An 18,999-nucleotide genomic window follows, 5' to 3' on the forward strand; every position below is an offset into this window, starting at 1 on the left:
TATCCAGCCTAAACTTACCCTGGATCACAGCAGCAGTGGTTTGGTTTGAAGTCATTATCAAACAAGGAGGACTTGGTATGGAATGTTTGTCTTATCTTCCATGCATGGTTTACAATAACCAACCATTCCCATCAAATAAGAGCTCCTCACGGAATTGTCAAGACATTAAAGTATGTATGGTTTCAGGCCAGCGTTGGTTTTCTTTAGGTTAGATATTAGGAAGAAGCTTTTCATTCAGAGGGTGGTGAGGCACTGTTACAGGTTGCCCAAGGAGGCTGTGGATGCCCCATCCCTGCAGGCATTGGAGGCCAGGCTGGATGTGGCTCTGGGCAGCCTGGGCTGCTGGTTGGTGACCTGCACACAGCAGGGGTTGGAACTGGATGAGCATTGTGCTCCTTTTCAACACAGGCCATTCCATGATTCTATGATTCCTGCAATTCGTTTTTATGCAGCAGAAAAAAGCGGAGCAGAATTGCATCAACACATTGCACATGGTCTGCTTAACGTGATGGTATCCTGACAGGAAGAGTTGCTTTGGGGACTGAAAATCACAGGCTGTCACTCTGCCTGACTTGGTTGTTTTTTTTTCCATTTTGGCACATCCTCCTTTGCTGGGCTCGCTGAGTTCTCACAATGACACCAGTTTTGCTCCTCTGAGCTTCTTTGCAGTTTTCACAGCTCCATTTAATTTCCCTTTTCACCCAGGAGCTACAGGAGTTATGGAAATGTGCAGGCACTGCCGTGAATTTCGAGAAGGCTCTGTGCATTCTGGCAGCTTGGGTGATAAAACTGTCAGCTCTCCCCTCCCAGCTACTCCAGTAGTAATGATTGAGAGTGGAATGGGTGAGGGTGAAAAACGGTGCTTCTCCTTCTGTGACTGCTGCTGTCTGAAGCTGACGTGGTGTTGCAGCACATGGCGTGTTGTTAATTACTCCGCAGGGCTCCTGCAGGCCTGAAGCATGGCAAGGAGTGTACGTAGGTTTTTGTTGCACCTTTTTTTCTTTGCATCTGTGTCTGCATGGAGCTCCACTTGCTCAAATGGGGAGATCACAGCTGGCTGCTCCTCAGGTCACAATTAGGCGCAGGAACGTTTCAGAGGGTATTGCTTAAGCCAGTAATGCATCTTGAAAGTGATGTCCTCATCATGGCACAGAAGGAACACAATAAAAAGTCATTATTTCCAATGGTGAGTGTTCTCGTGGCCTCAGTCAGTCCTTGGGAGGTGTGTGAGTGCCACTGCTCTGCAGTGTCCCAGACCTGCAAGTTTCTGTCTCCTTGCATCCCATCTCTGTGCACATCTCTTCTGAAACGTTCTCCAAAGGCTGAGGCTACAGTGGAACATAGAGTGAAATTTTAAACATCTCAGTTTCTTCTAATTTGCTGTAGAATCCAAAACCAATTAAAATATGCATAAAAAAGCCAGTAGAAATCTAAGTAGAAAAGAGCCAGGAGTTGTTGCTAGTAAGGCGCTGTCTGGTGAATGTAGGCATCTGCTGGAATTGTACCCTGCTGGAAAGCACATTCAGTTTGCAATCATTTCTTATCCTTCCTTCTGCTGTTCTTCAGTGAGAACAAAATATTTATGCCAGATGAAAGTTTTCTGCTGCTTCCATCATAATCCTTAGGGTCTCTTTATGTAACGTTACCTAAGCACGCTACTTCAGCCTATGCTGTGTTATGCTTTGTTTCTGCTCATTAGGTGATGCAAATATTGAACCAGCGTGCACACTGACAGCTGAATTATATGGACGATGCAAATCAAGATGTGTTTATCCTACTGTGTGCAATAGAGTTTGTATCTGACCTTTGAAAGTACTGCTCAGTCTCTGAGCTTCTGAACTCAGCCGAAGTCACAGCTTGGAAAGGATCTGCGTGCTGTGTGGGGGGAGAAAGCACATCATTTATAAGCACTTTGAATGCAGGTTTGCTCATGTTCTTACAGGCAGATGACTGGCCCCTTGAGTCAGTAGCTGTACGTGGTTTGCTTGAATGTGCCCAAAGCCAGAGCAGTGCTGGTGGAGCTGTGCCAGCCACAACAGCTGGCTGCAGAGCCTTCATTTGCAATAGGAACTTCAATAAGTGGAAGAAGCAGAGATGAAAAATTCATGCAAAAGGTGATCCTGTGGTAAATTTAACAGACCACCTGAGGTCACTATTCCCTCATATAAACTGGATCGAGGGAAGGAGCCCATGAAGCTCCCAGAGAAGCCTCTGGGGCTCCTTGCAGAGCTGCTCTGACCTCCCAGCAGAAAGCAGCATGTGCTGGATGAGTTGGCCTGCTCTGGCCCACTCTTTTAATCGAACAGGTTAACTTACACCTGAAGAACCTGCCAGCAAAAGCAAACACGCTGTTTTTAAACGAGTTTGGTTTTAATATTTGCTGTGAAATAAATTTGGGATACAGAGCAGCATATTCTAGGATGCTTGGTGCTAGCAAGTGAGCAATGAAAATGCAGTGATGTAACTAGAAATATAGTGAAAATATACATGGATACACAGGTAAGGCTGTGCAATAGGAACTATGGACAAATTTACTTTTTGTTAGGACTGTGATGATAATAACTCTGTTTTTTAGCTATCAAAGTTCTAAACAAGCATGCATTCCTAACAATTTCACTCATTTTCCTGTTGCATCAAGTGATAATTGGGAGGATTGAAGTAGTTTCCATTCAGAGAGCTGACCAATAACAAAAGCTTATTCAGTGCTCAGAGTGAGGAAATGAAAGTGGGGCTGTGGCCAAGGGAGCAGCTGAGGATGCAGGGCATCTGAGAGCTGGAGGAGGCCTTCTTCTATGGCAGCAGTCTGTGCTTTGCCTGTGTGCAGGTTGATACATCCTTTCAGCTTCTGTATTTAATATCTTCTCCCCCAAAATGCAGCAGTATTTCCTGTGTGCTGGGCTGCAGGGCATCCTCGCTTCCTCTGCATGGACTGCTGCTGTTCTTGGCCGTTTTCTTTTCTCCTGCAGGCTGTTCCTCCTGTGCAGCCCTGTTTCTGCCTCTACAGTAGAGGATTCATCTGGTTATGGCCTGTTTGTTGCAGCTGGGAAGTTGCAGACTAATACTTTCAGCAATGCAGTGCCTGCAAGACTGTGTTTGGGAAGAGGTGCTGCTCAGCTTGTCTTCTGTGGCCTCGAGGGCTGCTGTGGATGGGAGGAATAACATCACCTAATTCCCAAGACATGACAGTTCCAAGCACTGCTTTCTGGGATATAACCTGCACTGAATGTTCTGGGATAGTGCTCCAATTATTTTCCACTTTTTGACTATTTCTTCAATTCCTTCTAAGCAACCCAATTAGCGATCCAATTTACAGCGTGAGCCACAAACATTATTAGTGCTGAACTTCAGAGGCAAGAACAAAGAGATCTGAGACGAAACTGCTTTAAAATAGCTTTGCAGCAGGAATCTGCATATTGTGTCACTCCACCTGCAGCTGATCATTAGATAAAACCTGTGCCTTACATCATCAAGCTTTAATGAGCTTGGTTGCAACGCAGGTATCTGCGGTTCAGTTTCCTTTAATTAAGTAATGCATTGTGTGGAATTTGCACGTAAGATTTATCCGATCCAGAATGGTTTGGAAGTGAGGATGTCCTTGGATAATGTTGAAGAGAGCAGCAGGTTGATCTGAGGCTGTGCAAAGGGTGCCACAGCACCAAGGATCAGTTCTTGGCTTTTGTCAGCAGAGGGAGGTAATTCTCAGTCTTGCTGGACGTCAAAGCAGAGTGGATGCTCCCGAGGTGCCAGCTGTGTGCTAAACCCTGTCCTGCTACTGCCCAGCAGTCTTATGCTGGAAGACATCCTCAGCCTCTACAGTGTTTTATGAATGTACTATATTGTCAAAGAGACCCTTTTCACTGATTAATTCCCCCTTGTTTTGTAATACTTGGCACTTCTGCTGAGGTTGTGGAGACTGCTTTTCAGGAGCACAGTCCTGTGGGGTTGGCATACAAGAACCTGTGCAGGGTGCTGCCGATTGCCATGACTCTATCCAACTTACCCACCTCTCACTGTCATCTTCCTCTTTTAGTGTGAAAGACTGTGACTGTTCTCATCACTCAGTCCAGCCTTGTTTACCAGGGCTGAGGTACAGCCATGGCAAAGATTTAATTTTAAGCAGAAGTACAGTCAGGAACCAGGAAGTCTAGCTTTACTACTGGACTGCTTGTTACTTGTAACAGGATGCACTAGACCTGAACCTCAGAAATATTTGTTGTAAAAGGGTAAATATTTGTTCATCGGGTCATAAAAAGAATCTTAGAGACTATTGTACAGTAGCTGTTTGCTTTCCATCCGCCTTTTGTAATCTTCCATTTTCATCTATAACCGTCTACAGGCATCAGTGGGCTAAAGGAGACCTGGTGAAAGGTGTGCTGTGCTCGGAGGCTTGGGGCTGCCAGGAGAGGAGCCAGGGCAGTGAGAACACTGGGCACTGCCATTGGTAAATGCATGTCTTGCTGTAGAGCTTACATTGTTAGATGTTAGATGTTGAGTGCTCGTCAGTGAGAACATAAAGGGGGTGATGTACAGGTAAAATGGATTGCACATCATGCCTGTTAAAAACCTGGGCATAAAAACTGTGGATGGTGTTGATGTGTCCCAGGCTTTCCTCAGTCTCGCTGCCGGGAGACAGAACCAAGCAGAGAAAAAGACAGAACAGAGTTTGGTCAGCTTGCTCTAGAAACAAGCTGGTATCCTCTGTCTTTGGTTGGGATGTGTGGGTGGAAACAGCAGGAGAATGAATGTTGGAGGCCCAGTAGTGGTTGGAAGAGCCAAAGATTGATGGCTCATAGGGGAGGAGGAGCAGAAAGGAAAGGAGATGCTATTGGTTAAAACAAAAGCTAAAACAAACAGAAACAGTGATCCCACCAAATAGAAGAAAGACATGGAAGAGGAGGATGGAGTGCTCTGCCCTCTCAGGTCTCTGCCAGAGCACTAGAGCATTTTAGCAATGAGCATCACACCAGCTTAATCTAAGACGTTACCAAAGTAGCAGATTTGACAAATGTAAAGTCATGGCAGTTAGACCTTTCTTCTTTTTTTTTCCCCCTTTTTTCTTGTGCCAGGCTTCAATGATGGCGTATGCATTTTGTAATTATTCATCAAGATAAATTCTCAGGAAGAGGTGTTGCAATTTTAGTGGGTTGAATATTTCTTTCCACCTCTCCTGTCATGCTGGCACAAGCACGACAGGGAGATCTGACACATCCTTATTAAAAGGTGTCTGTGCAGGTATTGCTTTGCTATAAAATTGCAAAACTGAAACTTATGGTGTGTGGACTTATGGTGTGATGGACTTCTGATGTAAGGGCACAGGCTGTAGACTGCTCTTTGTGAGTGGAAACTTCCACAGCTGCTACCAATGTATGCAGCTCATGATTTATTTAAGAGCACATGCATTTATATAAAAAAGCAGCCTCAGTGATGCTAGTTTTGATTAAATATTTGTGGTGAAAAACAGGCCAAATACCCTGGGCTGTTGCTAAAAGATGCCTGCTTCAGTGCCCTAGTCCTCTTCTTTTGTATTGATGTTTGGATTGAGTGGATTTTACGTGATGCAGTAATTCAGGATAGAGAGCTGATGTTGCCCTGAACTCTGAAAGTGTTTCAGTGCCACCAGAATATATCTGTATGAAGCATCTGGATACTGAGATACCTGGACTGGTGGATTACAAATTAATTGTGCCTGTCCAGATGTGAATACTGTAATGTAGGGAGCCTTTGGATTCCTTGGTGTGTCCCCACACTGCAGTGCTGACAGCTGAACAGTGCTGACTGTAGGTGTGTGCACCACAGCAGTGGGCTAACGCTGCTTGATTTCACCAAGCTGTGCCTTTTGTTCTGCAGTGAGATGCGATACTAGAAAGGGAAGTCAAAGGCATTCATGTGTGATTTGGTGGGGTTTTCTTGGGATGTGAGGTTTTCATGGGATGGAGTAAAATACCCACAGTGAAAGTCACGTGCTGCCTCCAGGCAAGGCACCAGGATGAGTGGAGTTGGATGCATCTGCTCACCTTGCGCCATCATTTTTCCAGCTGTGGCTTCATAAATCACTCAATAGTTGCACTGGTGGCAAATAACTAATGTCTGTGGGCTACCAGGCTTCTCCTGTTGCGCAGCACAGCTGTGGGGAATGTGAAGAACTGATAGACGCTCTTTGTGCTGCCAGGCTGTGGGTGAGGCCGTGCACTGTGCCTTGTCACCCCATATTTAATTGCGTTGCTGCAATGCTGTCACAGCCCTCTTCTGACGTTGTTAGGAGGGCTCAATCCAGACTTTGGACTCATTTGTCCTGCATCAGATACTCCTTGATGCGCATTTACCAGCAACTCCTCTTCCTGTTCTTATTTTTTAACATCTGAAGCTGATCAAGATTCATGGTGTGTTAACTCATCCTCGAGTATGACCTTGAAATAATGAGATGCTTCTGATCTGCTCCATGATTATGAAGCGAAGATAGGAGCTGTCAGAAGAAGTAACTGAAACATCACCCCAGCTGACATATGTCTGTTCCTGACACCGTCTGCTTTTCCTCTCTTTTCCCTCCTTGTTCAGTCACTGTGAGAAGGCAAACTCTGAATTTTCTCATGGATTTGCCAGATTTACCCTATTCTCCATCTCATGGATATTTCTGCTTTCCGCTCTGCCCTCATTCTTGGCTTATCTCTCCTGCCTGGCTGAGTACCAGCAGCAGCCTGCGTCTGATTCCACAATTCTTATGCAAAGGGTGCACACGCATCTTTTAAATATCACTTTTAAACCAAGACTAATGGCTCCTGATAACCGGGGGAGGATAGCTAAGCTTATCCCACGTGAAATGATTTCTATAGCCTGCTTCTAGCTCAGAGCTTCTTATCCCCACCTCAGGAGGCCTCAGTAATCCCAGTAACAGCTCAGGGACACGCTGGGCTCTCTGTGTTGGAACACCAGCATCAGCGTGATTTATCAGCTGTCAGCTGGTGATGTAGCAACTGCTGCAAGGACCTCTGAAATATGGGTGGAGCAGACAGCGACGATGACAAAAGTGTCAGAGTTAATTCTAACCTCTGCCTGTGAATCATAGTGTTGGAGCTGGGGTGTTCCCAGGAAAGCTGCAGAGAGAGATTTTCCTAATGGGGGATGTTTGAGTGCACTGGTGGAGTGTTGCTTACTCTGAGCAACAAATGATCATGTTTTGAACCAGGCTGTCTTCATTTAGCACAGGCCAAGTTTTCCTCGCTGCATGTAGGGGAAGATAGTGAAGGAGCTGCTTTGGTTCCCTTGCTGCTGCTTGTGCAGGAAAACACCATGAGCAGCTGCCTGCAAGCTAATGGACACCAAGTAATTCAAGTGGCAGAAGAGATGATTGGTTTGTCTTCTTTTAATTGTGATATTGTGTCCTCTTTGTCTGATGATCCATCCCATCTCATGGACCATTTCCTCTTTCTGGGAAGAATGAGGAGCCCACCTGCTTTGGTGCAGTACCGGGAGCTGATGTGTCCCTCTGTCCTGCAGGCCTGCTACCACCTGCCCTTGTCCCTTAGGAGAGCTTAGTGGTGACCACAAAGGAGAGGAGTGGCTCAATTTGTCATATTTTATCACCAAACTCTGCTGCTGTCAATACCCCCGTGCACACAGCACCCAGATAAGTAAGTTACCTTATCTTTGCTAGGAGGATATCTGGAGTTACCAAACATAGGATTGTAGGCTCCATGCAGGACATGTTTTGTGGTGGGATAAGAGCAGTGACTTACTGATACAGCTGGGGTTGGGTATTTTGGGAGCAAATAACGAAGATGACTTGGGTAGGAGCTGATGCATGTGAGGACAGCACTGCTTTTGATACAGCATTGGACATAATCCTTCTCCATGGATGTGTGCAAGTCCTCAGCAGTTCAGTAATATTTAATTAGAAAATTACCCTTTTCTGCTCCAGTTTTCACCAGCTCAGCCTGGCTCGCTGCCCCTTGTCCACATCTCTGCCCTGGGGTGCAGAAGTCCATTGGTGACAATCAGCCCAATGTTGGCAACCATTTTCCGCGGCTGTGTGCGTGTAAGTGGGCTCTCAGGGTCTGCTGATTTCTCCCCGGGTGCTTAGAGAAGCACTGCTTAAAAAGGTTTTCCCTAGCTGCTGAGTAATTAGGGAAATGAAACTCTTGAAACGGAGCATTGCCTGGGTAAGTGGTGCAGGGAGGCAGACGTGGGATGCTGTATCTGGGGTCCTCCTGTGACTGTGCACAGCACACGGGGTTCTGAGAGCAACATCTGGGCAACGTCTGCCTCCTGCAGTGCGGTGCAGCAGAGCTTCCAACTGCAGAGATGAGATGATTTCCCTTTACGAGTCAAAGAACAGCTGTGATGAAGCTTACAAAAAAATTTACTTGCACATCCCTATGATTTCAGAATTTCAGAAAGGTGGAGTCTGATTTTTTAGGGGATATCCTGTAGCTAAAATCAGACGCCCAGATGAAGATGTGTCATCTTTAGGTCTAGAAGACGCTGCCCTATTTCAAGCTCTGTATTTTAAGTCACGTGATAGAAGAAATACAACAAATAGTGTAGCAATAACCCTGCTGGACCTGGGCAGGTAATGAGATCTCATGTGAGACCCCAGCTAAGGACAGTCCAGGGAGACTTTCTTTAGCAACCTTCAGCAAAGGCTGCCTGGGAGGGCTTTGGGAGTGCTTTTGGAGGTTCCTTATCTGGACACGTGCACATTGGTCACCTTCTGCAATGGATTTGGGAGGTGAGCCATGAAATTGGCCAGGAAACCTTTAGGCAGGATAAATGCATGCTTTGATGAAACGAAATTAAGAAAATGAATTTTAAACAAGGGAGGCATAGTGCTTGACCGCTGAGCCCCAAAATGTCCCGGTGCTTAATTTAATGATGCATTTGTACTTTCAGGGTGAATGCAGCTGAAATGGGTTTTTGTTTCAGCCTTTGTTTGTTTAATTGGTTCTGTCTACTCTTAATGTTTTGCCTTTTTTGGTGTAAAGGCTTCCAGCTGCTGTGGTCAGTTTGACCTGCAACTAGCATAGGGCAATAATGGAACAATTAGCTACGGGGAAAATGGAGAAATAATGAAGCAGGAGAAAAGAGCCTCGCCAAGGTGTTTTATACAGAGCCTATCACTACACTTTTCCCAATGGAGTTGTGCCTGGTCCTCTGGCTGGGTGCTGTTACAGCACAGAGTGCTTCTGCATGATGTTCAGATACAGTCTGATGATAAAATGCCTTCTAAAGTTATGAATGGTTCCACCTATGGGAAATGGATTTCAAATCTGGGGCAGTGTTTCCTAAGCTCTGGTATGGTCTCAAGCTGTGGACATTGCTATCCTGCCTCCTCTCTCTTATATTTGGAAAAAAAAAAAAAGAAAAGAAAGAGAAAAAGTTTTATTTACTGCCACGTGCCCAAATGCTTTGAGGATGCCCCCCTGGAACCTGGTCACTTTCTCTATTCCCCCTGCCCCAAAAACTCCACTGAAATTTAGTAAACGAGTTGATAACATACATGAAAAAAAAGTGGTTTTGGTTAAGTGAGGCTTCAAGGGCCATCTCCCAAGCACCTCCTGCTGAATGCAGGTAACTAACAGGATTAAGAGGGAAGAGGAGTGCCTTATAGGACTCCCACCATGAGAAATGAGTGGAATTTCCCTTTTGCCTGTTTGCTTGTTCTGTTTGCTTTAAGTTAAATGTTTAAATTGCAGCACTACATTGGGGCGTGTGCTGCTGGAGATATGAGGCCTTTGCATGCCTACAAGAAAGCTTTTTGTCCTTGTGCTGCTGGAGCAGGCAGGTTGTGTTTGATGCCAGTGGGAACAAATAACCTTTCTGAGAAAACAGAGAATGAGATGTGATTGGAAACAGGATTGATGGGGAGATGTGACGGCGTTTGCTTCATCGCATTATCTAATTAAAAAGTAGAATCTTTGGAGGATAGGTACTGGGAGCTATTTTCAGTTCAAGCACCAATTAGCTAGGCCAATCGTTCTTCACCCCGATGTTCGGGTTATTACTCTTATTCTATTTCATAGTCTGCTTTCATAGACTTTTTCATGGGTACTTGATACTTTCCACCTCCTCCAGTGCCGTTAAGTGTGATTGCAGCTTGGTACATAACCGTTGTTTGCTAACAAAAGGACAGCCAGCCTTCAGCTCTCACTTAAGCCTAAAGCCTTCAGTTACTGTGCCACCAGCACCTACAGCCACTCTTTGCCTTAATTTGAAGCAAGGCAGTGGTTGCCCCCAAGGGAATTCATCCACTTTAGGGATCCGCTTGTATTGGCAATGTGAGTGTACCCATGAGCAAGGAGAACACACGGCAAGAGCCCACAGCACTGAAATACTGTTTCCAAAGAGTAAATTTTTATTGTTTTCTGAAAAACTGCATACACATGTTCAGATCTGTTCAACCTTCAAAACATGTCTTAGTTTCCAAACAAACATAGGAAGGCATCATTCTTTGACGCGCTGCTATTTACATTTCACGCTTCTCATTTTAATAACAGTAGCATCAGCTGATACATGCACTGTATAACTTATCATTTGGCACTGATATTTGCTTCAAACGGAGAGTGAAAAACCAACAAACCTTCCACTGTTTGAGAGATGTCTCGCAGGCAATTAAAACAAATCTCATTTCTTCTTTATAAAGGAGATCTCTTGAAGCACTCAGGCATCATCCCTGCAGTTTTATAAATATTACTTCCACTCTACTTACTGGATCATCTTCCCCTGGTGCCGCACTTTGTTTGCCTCAGTGAACGGGAGCAGAAATAAGGGACGGCTCAGCCTTTCTCAGGGGTGGCAGAGCTGCACCAACACAGAGCCCGTTCTGTTTCTTGGCATCATTTCCAGCAAACTGCAAGATCACCTACAGGCTGATTTGTCACTATCTTATTTAGACTACCTAAAACCAGATGCGGCAGCTCACATGCAGACAGCTGGATTCAAGTTCATAGTCATATCACTTTCTCTTCTAATTTCTTATCCATTAAAATCCAGTAGCCAATAACCAGACAGTAGCACTTAAATAGTGCTGCATTTCACTCATCTCCTTACATTCACTCACTTGGGTCAAGGGAAGCACAGTGTATTTTGCCACAGTACTCTGTTGACTGAACGTCTTTCCATAATGCCATTCCTCACAGCCATCCTCAGCAGCCTCTGCTGTTCCCATATGCCAATATGGCAAAATCAGGGTGCAGGAAGTGTAAAAACCACGTAATTCTGAACTGCCTGCCTTCTGTTAAGCCAAAGAAGTTAAGTCCTGGAAGTGCTAGAGACTAGAAGGTGCTCTTGAATGCAGGGGACTCATGGTACATGACTATTTTTCTTAGAGTGACGCAGTGGAATATGAGGAAGTGTTGCATTCCAGAGGATGTGTTTCATTATCGCACAACAAAAGCTGGCCTGGTTTGATTTAACCAGCACCGTGCAGCCAGCGGGCAGTGCATTATTCTGGTTGTCAGCTATGGTGATTAAGCGAGCCGTATTTTGTAAGAGAAAATGGTGTTTTCGTAACTGCCAAACTTCTTCAGAATAAATACACGAGGTTGTAGAAGATGTTGCATTTCAGATGTTGCGAGAGCTGCTGGCCACTGCTCAGCCAAGTTCAGTTCACCACAGACACCGTGCTGTCGGGCTGGACCCCAAATATCTGGGAGAAGAACTCAAAAGCCAAACGGACGTGGATGGGGACGAAGACATACGCCGTGTACACCACCATTGCAAAAACAGTCACCGTGATGGTGTGGAACATGGACTGCTCCCATGGCTCCAGCACGTAGCTGCAGGTGATCAGCAGGTACTGGTAGTACAGCCAGTAGATATAGTCCTTCACACGCTTAATATCCATCGCCAGGCTCCAGTGGCTCTGAGACGGTGACCTGTAATGATAAGAAGCTCAGATTGTGGCTGCAGTGGAACAAAGGACCCGGAGATAAAACCAATGGGGTGACCATCATTGCAAGTCCAATTCCACCTGTAATTGTTACACAAATTAAAGTTAAATGCAGTGCATCCGTACCAACACCTGCCTCAACTGCCCTGGGGTGGAGGCAGACAGCCTGCAGCTCTGGGAATTGCTGCCTGCAGTTACTCTAGTTGTATCAGTTGGGCACTCATTTCCTGCATGGTGGTTATGAGTTTGGCTATTCATTGCACAGTAAGAATTAGAACTGCATTAGCTTGCAAAGGCGCAGGGTTCAGGTGCAAGTCAGGGTAAGAGGCATTTAAAAGGGAAGGCTTTGGGCCAGCTTCCATATGTGCTGACAGCAGGCTCTCAGTCCTTGCAGCAAAGATGAAATTAAAAGGGCTGCTCTGTAAAGACTGCTTTCTTCTAATAATCATCTGTTATTACTCTGCAACTGTTGGGAATAAAGCAAAGACAAGCAATAAAGAGGAGAGAAAAGTCATCTCAAATTACATCTTTTTTTCCAGCTCATTCAGGTACATTACAGATTAAAAGAGTATTTAGTGGAATTTACAAGTCTAGGAAGGAATTTCCTCTCAGGTAATAGCATTATGCATTCACTGTTCCCATCTCCACACAAAGGAGAATGGCTGAGCAAGTATTAACTAGGAAATGAGCTTTGCTTTCCACTCTTTTTTTTAGTTACAAGTTGTTTTGAAGTATTTTGAATAATCCTTAATTTCAGGCTGAAACCATAGTTAGAGAAAATGGACAGAACACTGAGCAACTCTACAAGGCTGAACTCATTTATGAGGCTTTTTGCAGGGCTGAGTTTAAGGACATGCATATTAAACAGGTTAGCTTGTGGCAAAAGGAAGCAACAGACTTCAGTCCTGCTTCCAGCGCATCACTTAGGTCTGCAATCTGTTGCCTAAAGCACCAGGCACAGAGATGCTTGGACATGTTAGTTCAGGACTGATGTGCAAAGGTTTTGACCAACAGCTGCCCCTCCAGGAAGCCTACCAGCTCCCTCCATCCGTGCTTTGGCACAGCCCTTCTATTTTAAACCTCCAGCAGTGGCAAAGGGTACAGGCTGGGGAGAAATGTCTGCCGTGGGCTTCTGCCCTGGTATGAATGGAAGATGATTCCATTCGGATAAATTATTGCAAGGCCAGACTCAGGAGAGGCCTTAGAGCCCTGTAAATATTGCAAAGCTTGTAATAAAAATGACACAGCTGGCAAACCGTGACTCACTGGGAGCCAAGAGTGTCTCTATTTATACCTTCTGCAGAAAGAGCAGCATTTTTCAATGAAGAAGTTAAGCCCTTGCCTATAGGATTGAAGGTAGGATGATAAGGGCCCTCTTCTGCTATCTAGGATTACGCTATTTACACTGGGGTTATAGCTGTGCTAGTTAAACTCATATCTCTCTGAGTAAACACTTGCTAAGCCTGACCAAGGGAGAGCTGCAGGGCTCTGCTGTGCTGCTTGACCTCGCCAGGCTATTGTTGGGGCTGTGGGTTTTGGGGAGGAGTCGTGGGCTGATACAGCCTTCTGCCCACAGCAGCACATGCACACACGGACATCATGCAGAGCTGACCCCCTTCACTGCGAGAAGGAAGAGCCAAAATAACAAAACATCTCCCCAGGCTGATTGCACTGATACTGGACCAGGCTGCAGGCTGAGCACTGTCACTGAGGAGATGGGGCTGTTTTGGAGGGATACATGAATGCAGCATGAAGTAAATCAGCAGCAGACCTCTTGACTCATACCAGAGACAGCAATACAATTTTGCTAAATTTCTCTAGCCTGAGGACTTTATTTCAGTTCATCTCGGTCACTGATCCAAGCAACACGCGCTGCAATAGGACTCCTGCTGCCCTGCTCCTCCAGCACGAGCTGTCTGCGTGCAGGCTGCGTAACCTCCAAAAGAATGATGGAGGTTGAGATAAGTAAAAGATGTTCAAATTACAGTCTGTGTCTTCGCCACAAACACTTTTGCTGCACCTAACCACCCAGACTTCCTCTGTTAGCAGGAGCACGGGGGGTGGCTTGGAATAATGCAGCTCTAGATGCATAATTTATAAAAGGAAAATGCAGATGAGAAGGAAGAAGCTCTCTTAAACCAGCTGCTCAGATAGCGAGATACCAGAACCCACTGTGTTACTGTTGCACAGATACCTTTCCTGAAGGTATCCCCTCTGCATCAGCTGAGGCACGAGCCAGACCCCAAAGCTCAACGCCTCTTGCCTTCCACCCAGACCAGTTAGCTGCAGTGCTATCAGAAGCATTTTAAACAGGACTTGTCCTAAAGAAGCTTCTGCTTGTGCTGTTAAGCATTATAGGGCTCTATGACATTAAAGCTGCAGTCAGCAGGAGCTCCATGTTGAAAGGGTCCTCTGCTAAACATTCCTGAGTGTACAATAGAGTGCAGGAGGAGATAAAGCGCTGTCAGGGAACTTCAGCTTAGCACTCAGTTGTCTACAGATTTCAATCCAAGTATTCAGCTGCGCTGTGGAAATGCCTTCCTGTTTAGAAGGCATGGGACTGTTACCACCAGCTATGAGTAAAATGAATAGAATTCAGCTTATAAAACCATTAAGCAACGATCCAGTTATTTTCAGCAATTTCACCTCCAAGGAAAAAGGCAAGAAGAGAAACCTGTAAAGCAGCTTTTATTGCTCTAAGTGGCAACCTGATTTTCTTGCTTGCTGACACACGTCTCTGATTAGGGCAGCTGAAAAGATAAATCATCACCCAAAAAAGTATGCCAGGTTTCATTTAAGGGCACGCTTAACATAAAAAATAATGGTACTAATAATCTTGATTCGCAGTGCTACGGCAGTGCTGGGTGGTATGATTTAGAGATGCCAGTGTGAAGTACTTTGCTATAGCTTTTCTGCTTTGTGTGACAGAGTTTTGGGGACTCGGCCTGTAGCTCTGGGGGCTGAGGGACATATGCCCAAATGCACACACTGGGAATTTCCTCTGGAAGGAAACAGTCCTGCAGGGGAGCTGTGCAAGTCATTTCAGCTACTGGAAGTATGGGTAGCCACGTTCATTGGATATTGAAAAATATGGATAAAGAATTTGTAGATGGGCTTTAACTGTTTTCATCTGTAATCTGACTGTGACAGAGGTTTTTTGTCTGCTGTTACTCAGACAGCCTGTCCTGACTTCTCCAAGGCACCAGTCTTGTCCCTCTTAGTGCTGACATAACTCTGGGGTGACCCCATTGATTTTATGTAGGCTGACATCTCTGAGAAATGCAAATGGAACGAGAAAGGGATTCGCATTCCCAGTCTGTCGTGCACTTGCTTTAATATGTTTTATTCAGTGAGCACCAAACGGTGCATAATGAATGAAATGCAGGTCCTGTGGACAAGGAATCGGGAAGAAATGGGGATGAAATTTAGATGAGGCAGTAGTTAAAATGGTGTGGAAAATCGAAGCGCCAGCACTGCCTGGGGACACGGTCTGTGCTCTATTGCAGCTGTGCTACTCCAAATCCCTGCATGCAGCACAGCCCCTGGCCACAGTGTCAGCTCAGCCCAGCAAGCTGCCTGCCACCTCCTGCCAAGCACAGCCCTGCAGTACTTAGATTTTAAGTGCACCCCAAAGCTTGTTCTTCACAGGGAGGTAATGCCAGATAAAGAGCATCAATGAAAGGAACAGCAATGACCCGTCGACATTATGGGCTATTAGGCACCATTACAAGCATCTTTGCATAAAGATTTTAATAAAGATCCCCTCTCCTGTAATTCTGGAGTAAAAACGCACAGCAGCACTGTGTGTTTATTACTATTTATGGTTTCTGTTCCTCGGCATTCATCCTCCAGGGAGCAGGGAGTGTGCCAGTGAGCTCCATGTGCACACACTTATTTGTCTCCATTCATGCACCCAACACCTGAATGAAGTTCAGCCTCGGTGATGTTTTACTACCAGCCATGACTCAGCCATTGTGAGCACTGGTCAACATGCTCTGACGGCAGCCAGGAGTTGCAAAAACACCAGACTTCCAGGAATGGAAAAATACTTCAGGAGCAGAAGTAACGCCAATGGCATTTTCAGCCACATTTCTGCTTTACCCTGGGCTCCCCGTCAGCTTCCCAACCTGTCAGCACAAACCCCCCTCTCTGCTGACATCTGTGGCAGCACAGTTGCCATTTGCTTCATTTGAAAGAAAAAAAAATATTAAATTACATGGACTAATAGAATCATGAAGGTTGGAAAAGACCTCCAAGATCCCCAGGTGCATCCTCACCATGCCCACTGACCGTGTGCTTCAGTGCCACATCTCCACGGTTCTTGGACACCTCCCTGGGCATCCTGTGCCAACAATACATACAAGACTCAGGAGTCTAACAAACTCCTTTCACTGCTGACAGGCAGCCATCCACTTGCCATGGGTAGCTTCCAGTAAGGCAGCAAAGCAGTGATGGATTGGCACTACAGGAATGGCTGTGACACACCTGCACAAAACCCAAGCTCAGCTTCCTCCTCTGCAGCTCTGAACACAAACCTGGCCCCATGTGCACATGCTTTTGTCAGTACTGTTGCCATAGGCACCAGTTTGGAGCTGTCATTGAGCTGCCTGGACACATCTGTACTTGGAACAATGGGATTTGGTCAGAGACCCCCCTCTGCAACAAAGATAAGGTTGGAGGACCTTTGTCCTGTTTTCTTCCTGTGCCAGTCTTCATGCCAAAATAACTTTTCAAAGAACTTTCTTCAGATGCTGTCCTACCCAGCTATCTTGTACTTACGGCTGACAAGCTCCTTCCTTTCCAGCTTTCTCCATGCTGAGTGTGCTCCGGGCTCTGCTCCTCTCCCCACGTTAGGACTCTGTGTTGGAGCTGAGCTGAGCTCTGCTGGTGAGCGCTGCTGGGGAAGGAAACATGAATTGGCATGGTGAGGTATCAGGGCTGGCTTTCCTTGTATCGTCAGTGGACACATGAACATGGTTTTGAAGAAAGCTGACCAACATGACCTCAGATTTTCAACTAGAGACCAGCACCAGGATTGCAATGCAAAGACTTAAAACATTTAGAATTTCTGCAGAACTCTTCTGTGGGGTATCTTACAGGACTCATGACCTTGCTCATGGGGGCTAACCTAAGCTCCCTAAGACCTCAAAGCTTTCAGCCAGATCCTTCAAGGGACCTTAAGATGAAGTTCTGAAGGCAGTGTGACCCATTGCTCGCTCCACAAAATATCCAAGGATGGGCTTCAGAAAGCTTTACTTTCAAATGTATTTTCATAGAATCCTAGAATGGCCTGGGTTGAAAAGGACCACAATGATCATCGAGTTTCAACCCCCCTGCTATGTGCAGGGTCACCAACCAGCAGACCAGGCTGCCCAGAGCCACATCCAGCCTGGCCTTGAATTCCTCCAGGGATGGGGCATCCAGACTGAGTCCTTCCAGCAGGAGCTGAAAACAATAGCTGCTTTTGTACTGTGTGTAACATGAGAAGGTGAATCCTGTGCAGTGCTGACAGGTACTGGTGCAAGCAGGTCCCAGCTCTCATGCATTTCCCCTGGGCATTTCCCTTGGGCAATGATGAGAGGCAGCAGCGTGGCACCACTCTGGTTATCAGTCCATGAGGTGAAAAGAGACACAAAGTGAGATGCTTGCAACAGATATGAAATAAAAAGGGGGATTTGCATTTTTCAGAAACCTATTTAACCCCACAGATGTGATAAGGAGCAACCTCCTTGGCAAGACACTTCATCCCTATGAGCGAACCGTTCTGAACTATTGATAGAGGACACCCCTTATGTGTGGGGGATAGCAAAACCACCACTGAGTTTTGGAGGGGAGGAGATGAGAAGCGTCCCTGCTCTCCTGGCAGTGGGACAGGACGCAGCTCTTCACTGCTGCACTGCACTGCTGTGCTGACATCCCTCTAAAGCAGCAGAAGCTGCACTTCAGTACGGCTTGAGCCTTGGTGCCGTGCATCACTGGGTCGTGCATCCCAGCCACTCCCGTGGCACTGAGTGACAACAGCACCTTTTGGGCACTCTTTCACCCCATTGCCCATCCTGAGAAACACCCGCACGCTGCACAGAGCTGCCCTGCATTTCCCTGCCAAAACCGCAGCATCCAGGATGCGCTCCAAGGGCTGCCTGAATTGCTCTCGTGGCAGCTATTTGCGCCGTGCTTGTAATACTGATGTGCAAAACAAACGTCCTCAAGCGTTTGTGAATACACAGCACCAGGCATGCAGATTAAGCACATTCTCCCCGTCCCACCCCATCTCGTACAGCAGGGAGGCACTCCTGCATCTTTTCCCAATGGAAGGTAACTGGAAGGGGCACGCAGCTCCAGGAAAGAAAAGAGCACACAGCAGGCAGAAAAACCGCATCAGTCTGAGCAGCACCTTCACCTCCCCCCCCCCCCCTCCACCTATTTCATCCTTTCAGAGCACTCGGACTTATTTTCAGCCAACCCCTGCAAAGGCAACCCATCCTCCTGACAGCCGCAGCGGCACCTGCATCCCCCTCACTGCAGCTCTACAGCAACAAGTACAGAGCGACCTCGCATCCAGCAACCCGTCCTTGCGCAACACCTCCCGCACCGGCTCCCTGCGCTCTCACTCCCACCGCAGCCTCCCGAGGCCTGGCCCGGCCCCGCGTTGCCCGGCGCAGCGCCGGTACAACCGTCAGCGCGGCTCCGCTCTTCCAAGGTCACCCGCGACCGGCAGCGGGAAGCGCCGCGCGCCGGCCCCGCTCTCCCCGCGCCGCCCGCTGGCATCGGAGCCCCGCACCGCCCTCACCTGCGCCCCGCGCCGCTCCGCCCCGCTCCTCTCCGCGCCGCGTTGAAATACCTCCGCGGCCGCCCGCCCCGTTCCGCGCCTCTCCGCCCCGCTCCGCCCGCTGCCGCAGGAGCTCTGAGGTTCCCGGGCGGCTGCGGGTGGCATCTGCTCGGGGAAGCTGCGTAACGCGCTCTGGCTGCGAGAGCCTTCCTCTGGGTTTCTCTGGGCACCTGGAGCCTTCCTCTGCTGTTTCTCGCTGCTGCGGTTCGTAGGCTGCTAACGCAGCTCGCGCTGCGGCTGGAAGGGGCTGAGAGCGGAGCGCTATACTGTGCTTCGTGTGGCTGCA

At 47.1% G+C, this 18,999-nt stretch overlaps 1 protein-coding gene across 4 annotated transcripts; it reads right to left on the reverse strand.

Moving 5' to 3' along the window:
* Nucleotides 1-10,337: 10,337 nt before the first annotated feature.
* On the reverse strand, nt 10,338-18,999 carry SPTSSB (serine palmitoyltransferase small subunit B). Of its 4 annotated transcripts, none has more exons than XM_048955317.1 (3): nt 18,675-18,999; nt 16,664-16,778; nt 10,338-11,870 (listed from the first exon to the last, which is right to left on the reverse strand). In XM_048955317.1, exons 2-3 carry the CDS (start codon nt 16,696-16,698, stop codon nt 11,597-11,599), a joined length of 309 nt encoding a protein of 102 aa, XP_048811274.1. In that variant the 5' UTR covers nt 16,699-16,778; nt 18,675-18,999; the 3' UTR covers nt 10,338-11,596. The 4 variants fall into 4 exon arrangements, with proteins under 4 accessions (XP_048811274.1, XP_048811273.1, XP_048811276.1 ...); XM_048955316.1 differs by having other exon boundaries at nt 16,664-16,781; XM_048955319.1 differs by lacking the exon at nt 18,675-18,999 and adding an exon at nt 18,477-18,628.

The sequence above is a fragment of the Lagopus muta genome, chromosome 9 (assembly GCF_023343835.1).
Source record: "Lagopus muta isolate bLagMut1 chromosome 9, bLagMut1 primary, whole genome shotgun sequence".
NCBI classification, from domain to species: Eukaryota; Metazoa; Chordata; class Aves; order Galliformes; family Phasianidae; genus Lagopus; species Lagopus muta.

Excerpts from the sequence above, each read along its gene's own strand:
- SPTSSB (XM_048955317.1), bottom strand. The coding sequence starts at position 16,698 with ATGGAGAAAGCTGGAAAGGAAGGAGCTTGTCAGCC. Across the intron at positions 11,871-16,663 it reads AAGGAAGGAGCTTGTCAGCC|GTCACCGTCTCAGAGCCACT; the intron begins GTAAGTACAAGA and ends TTATCATTACAG.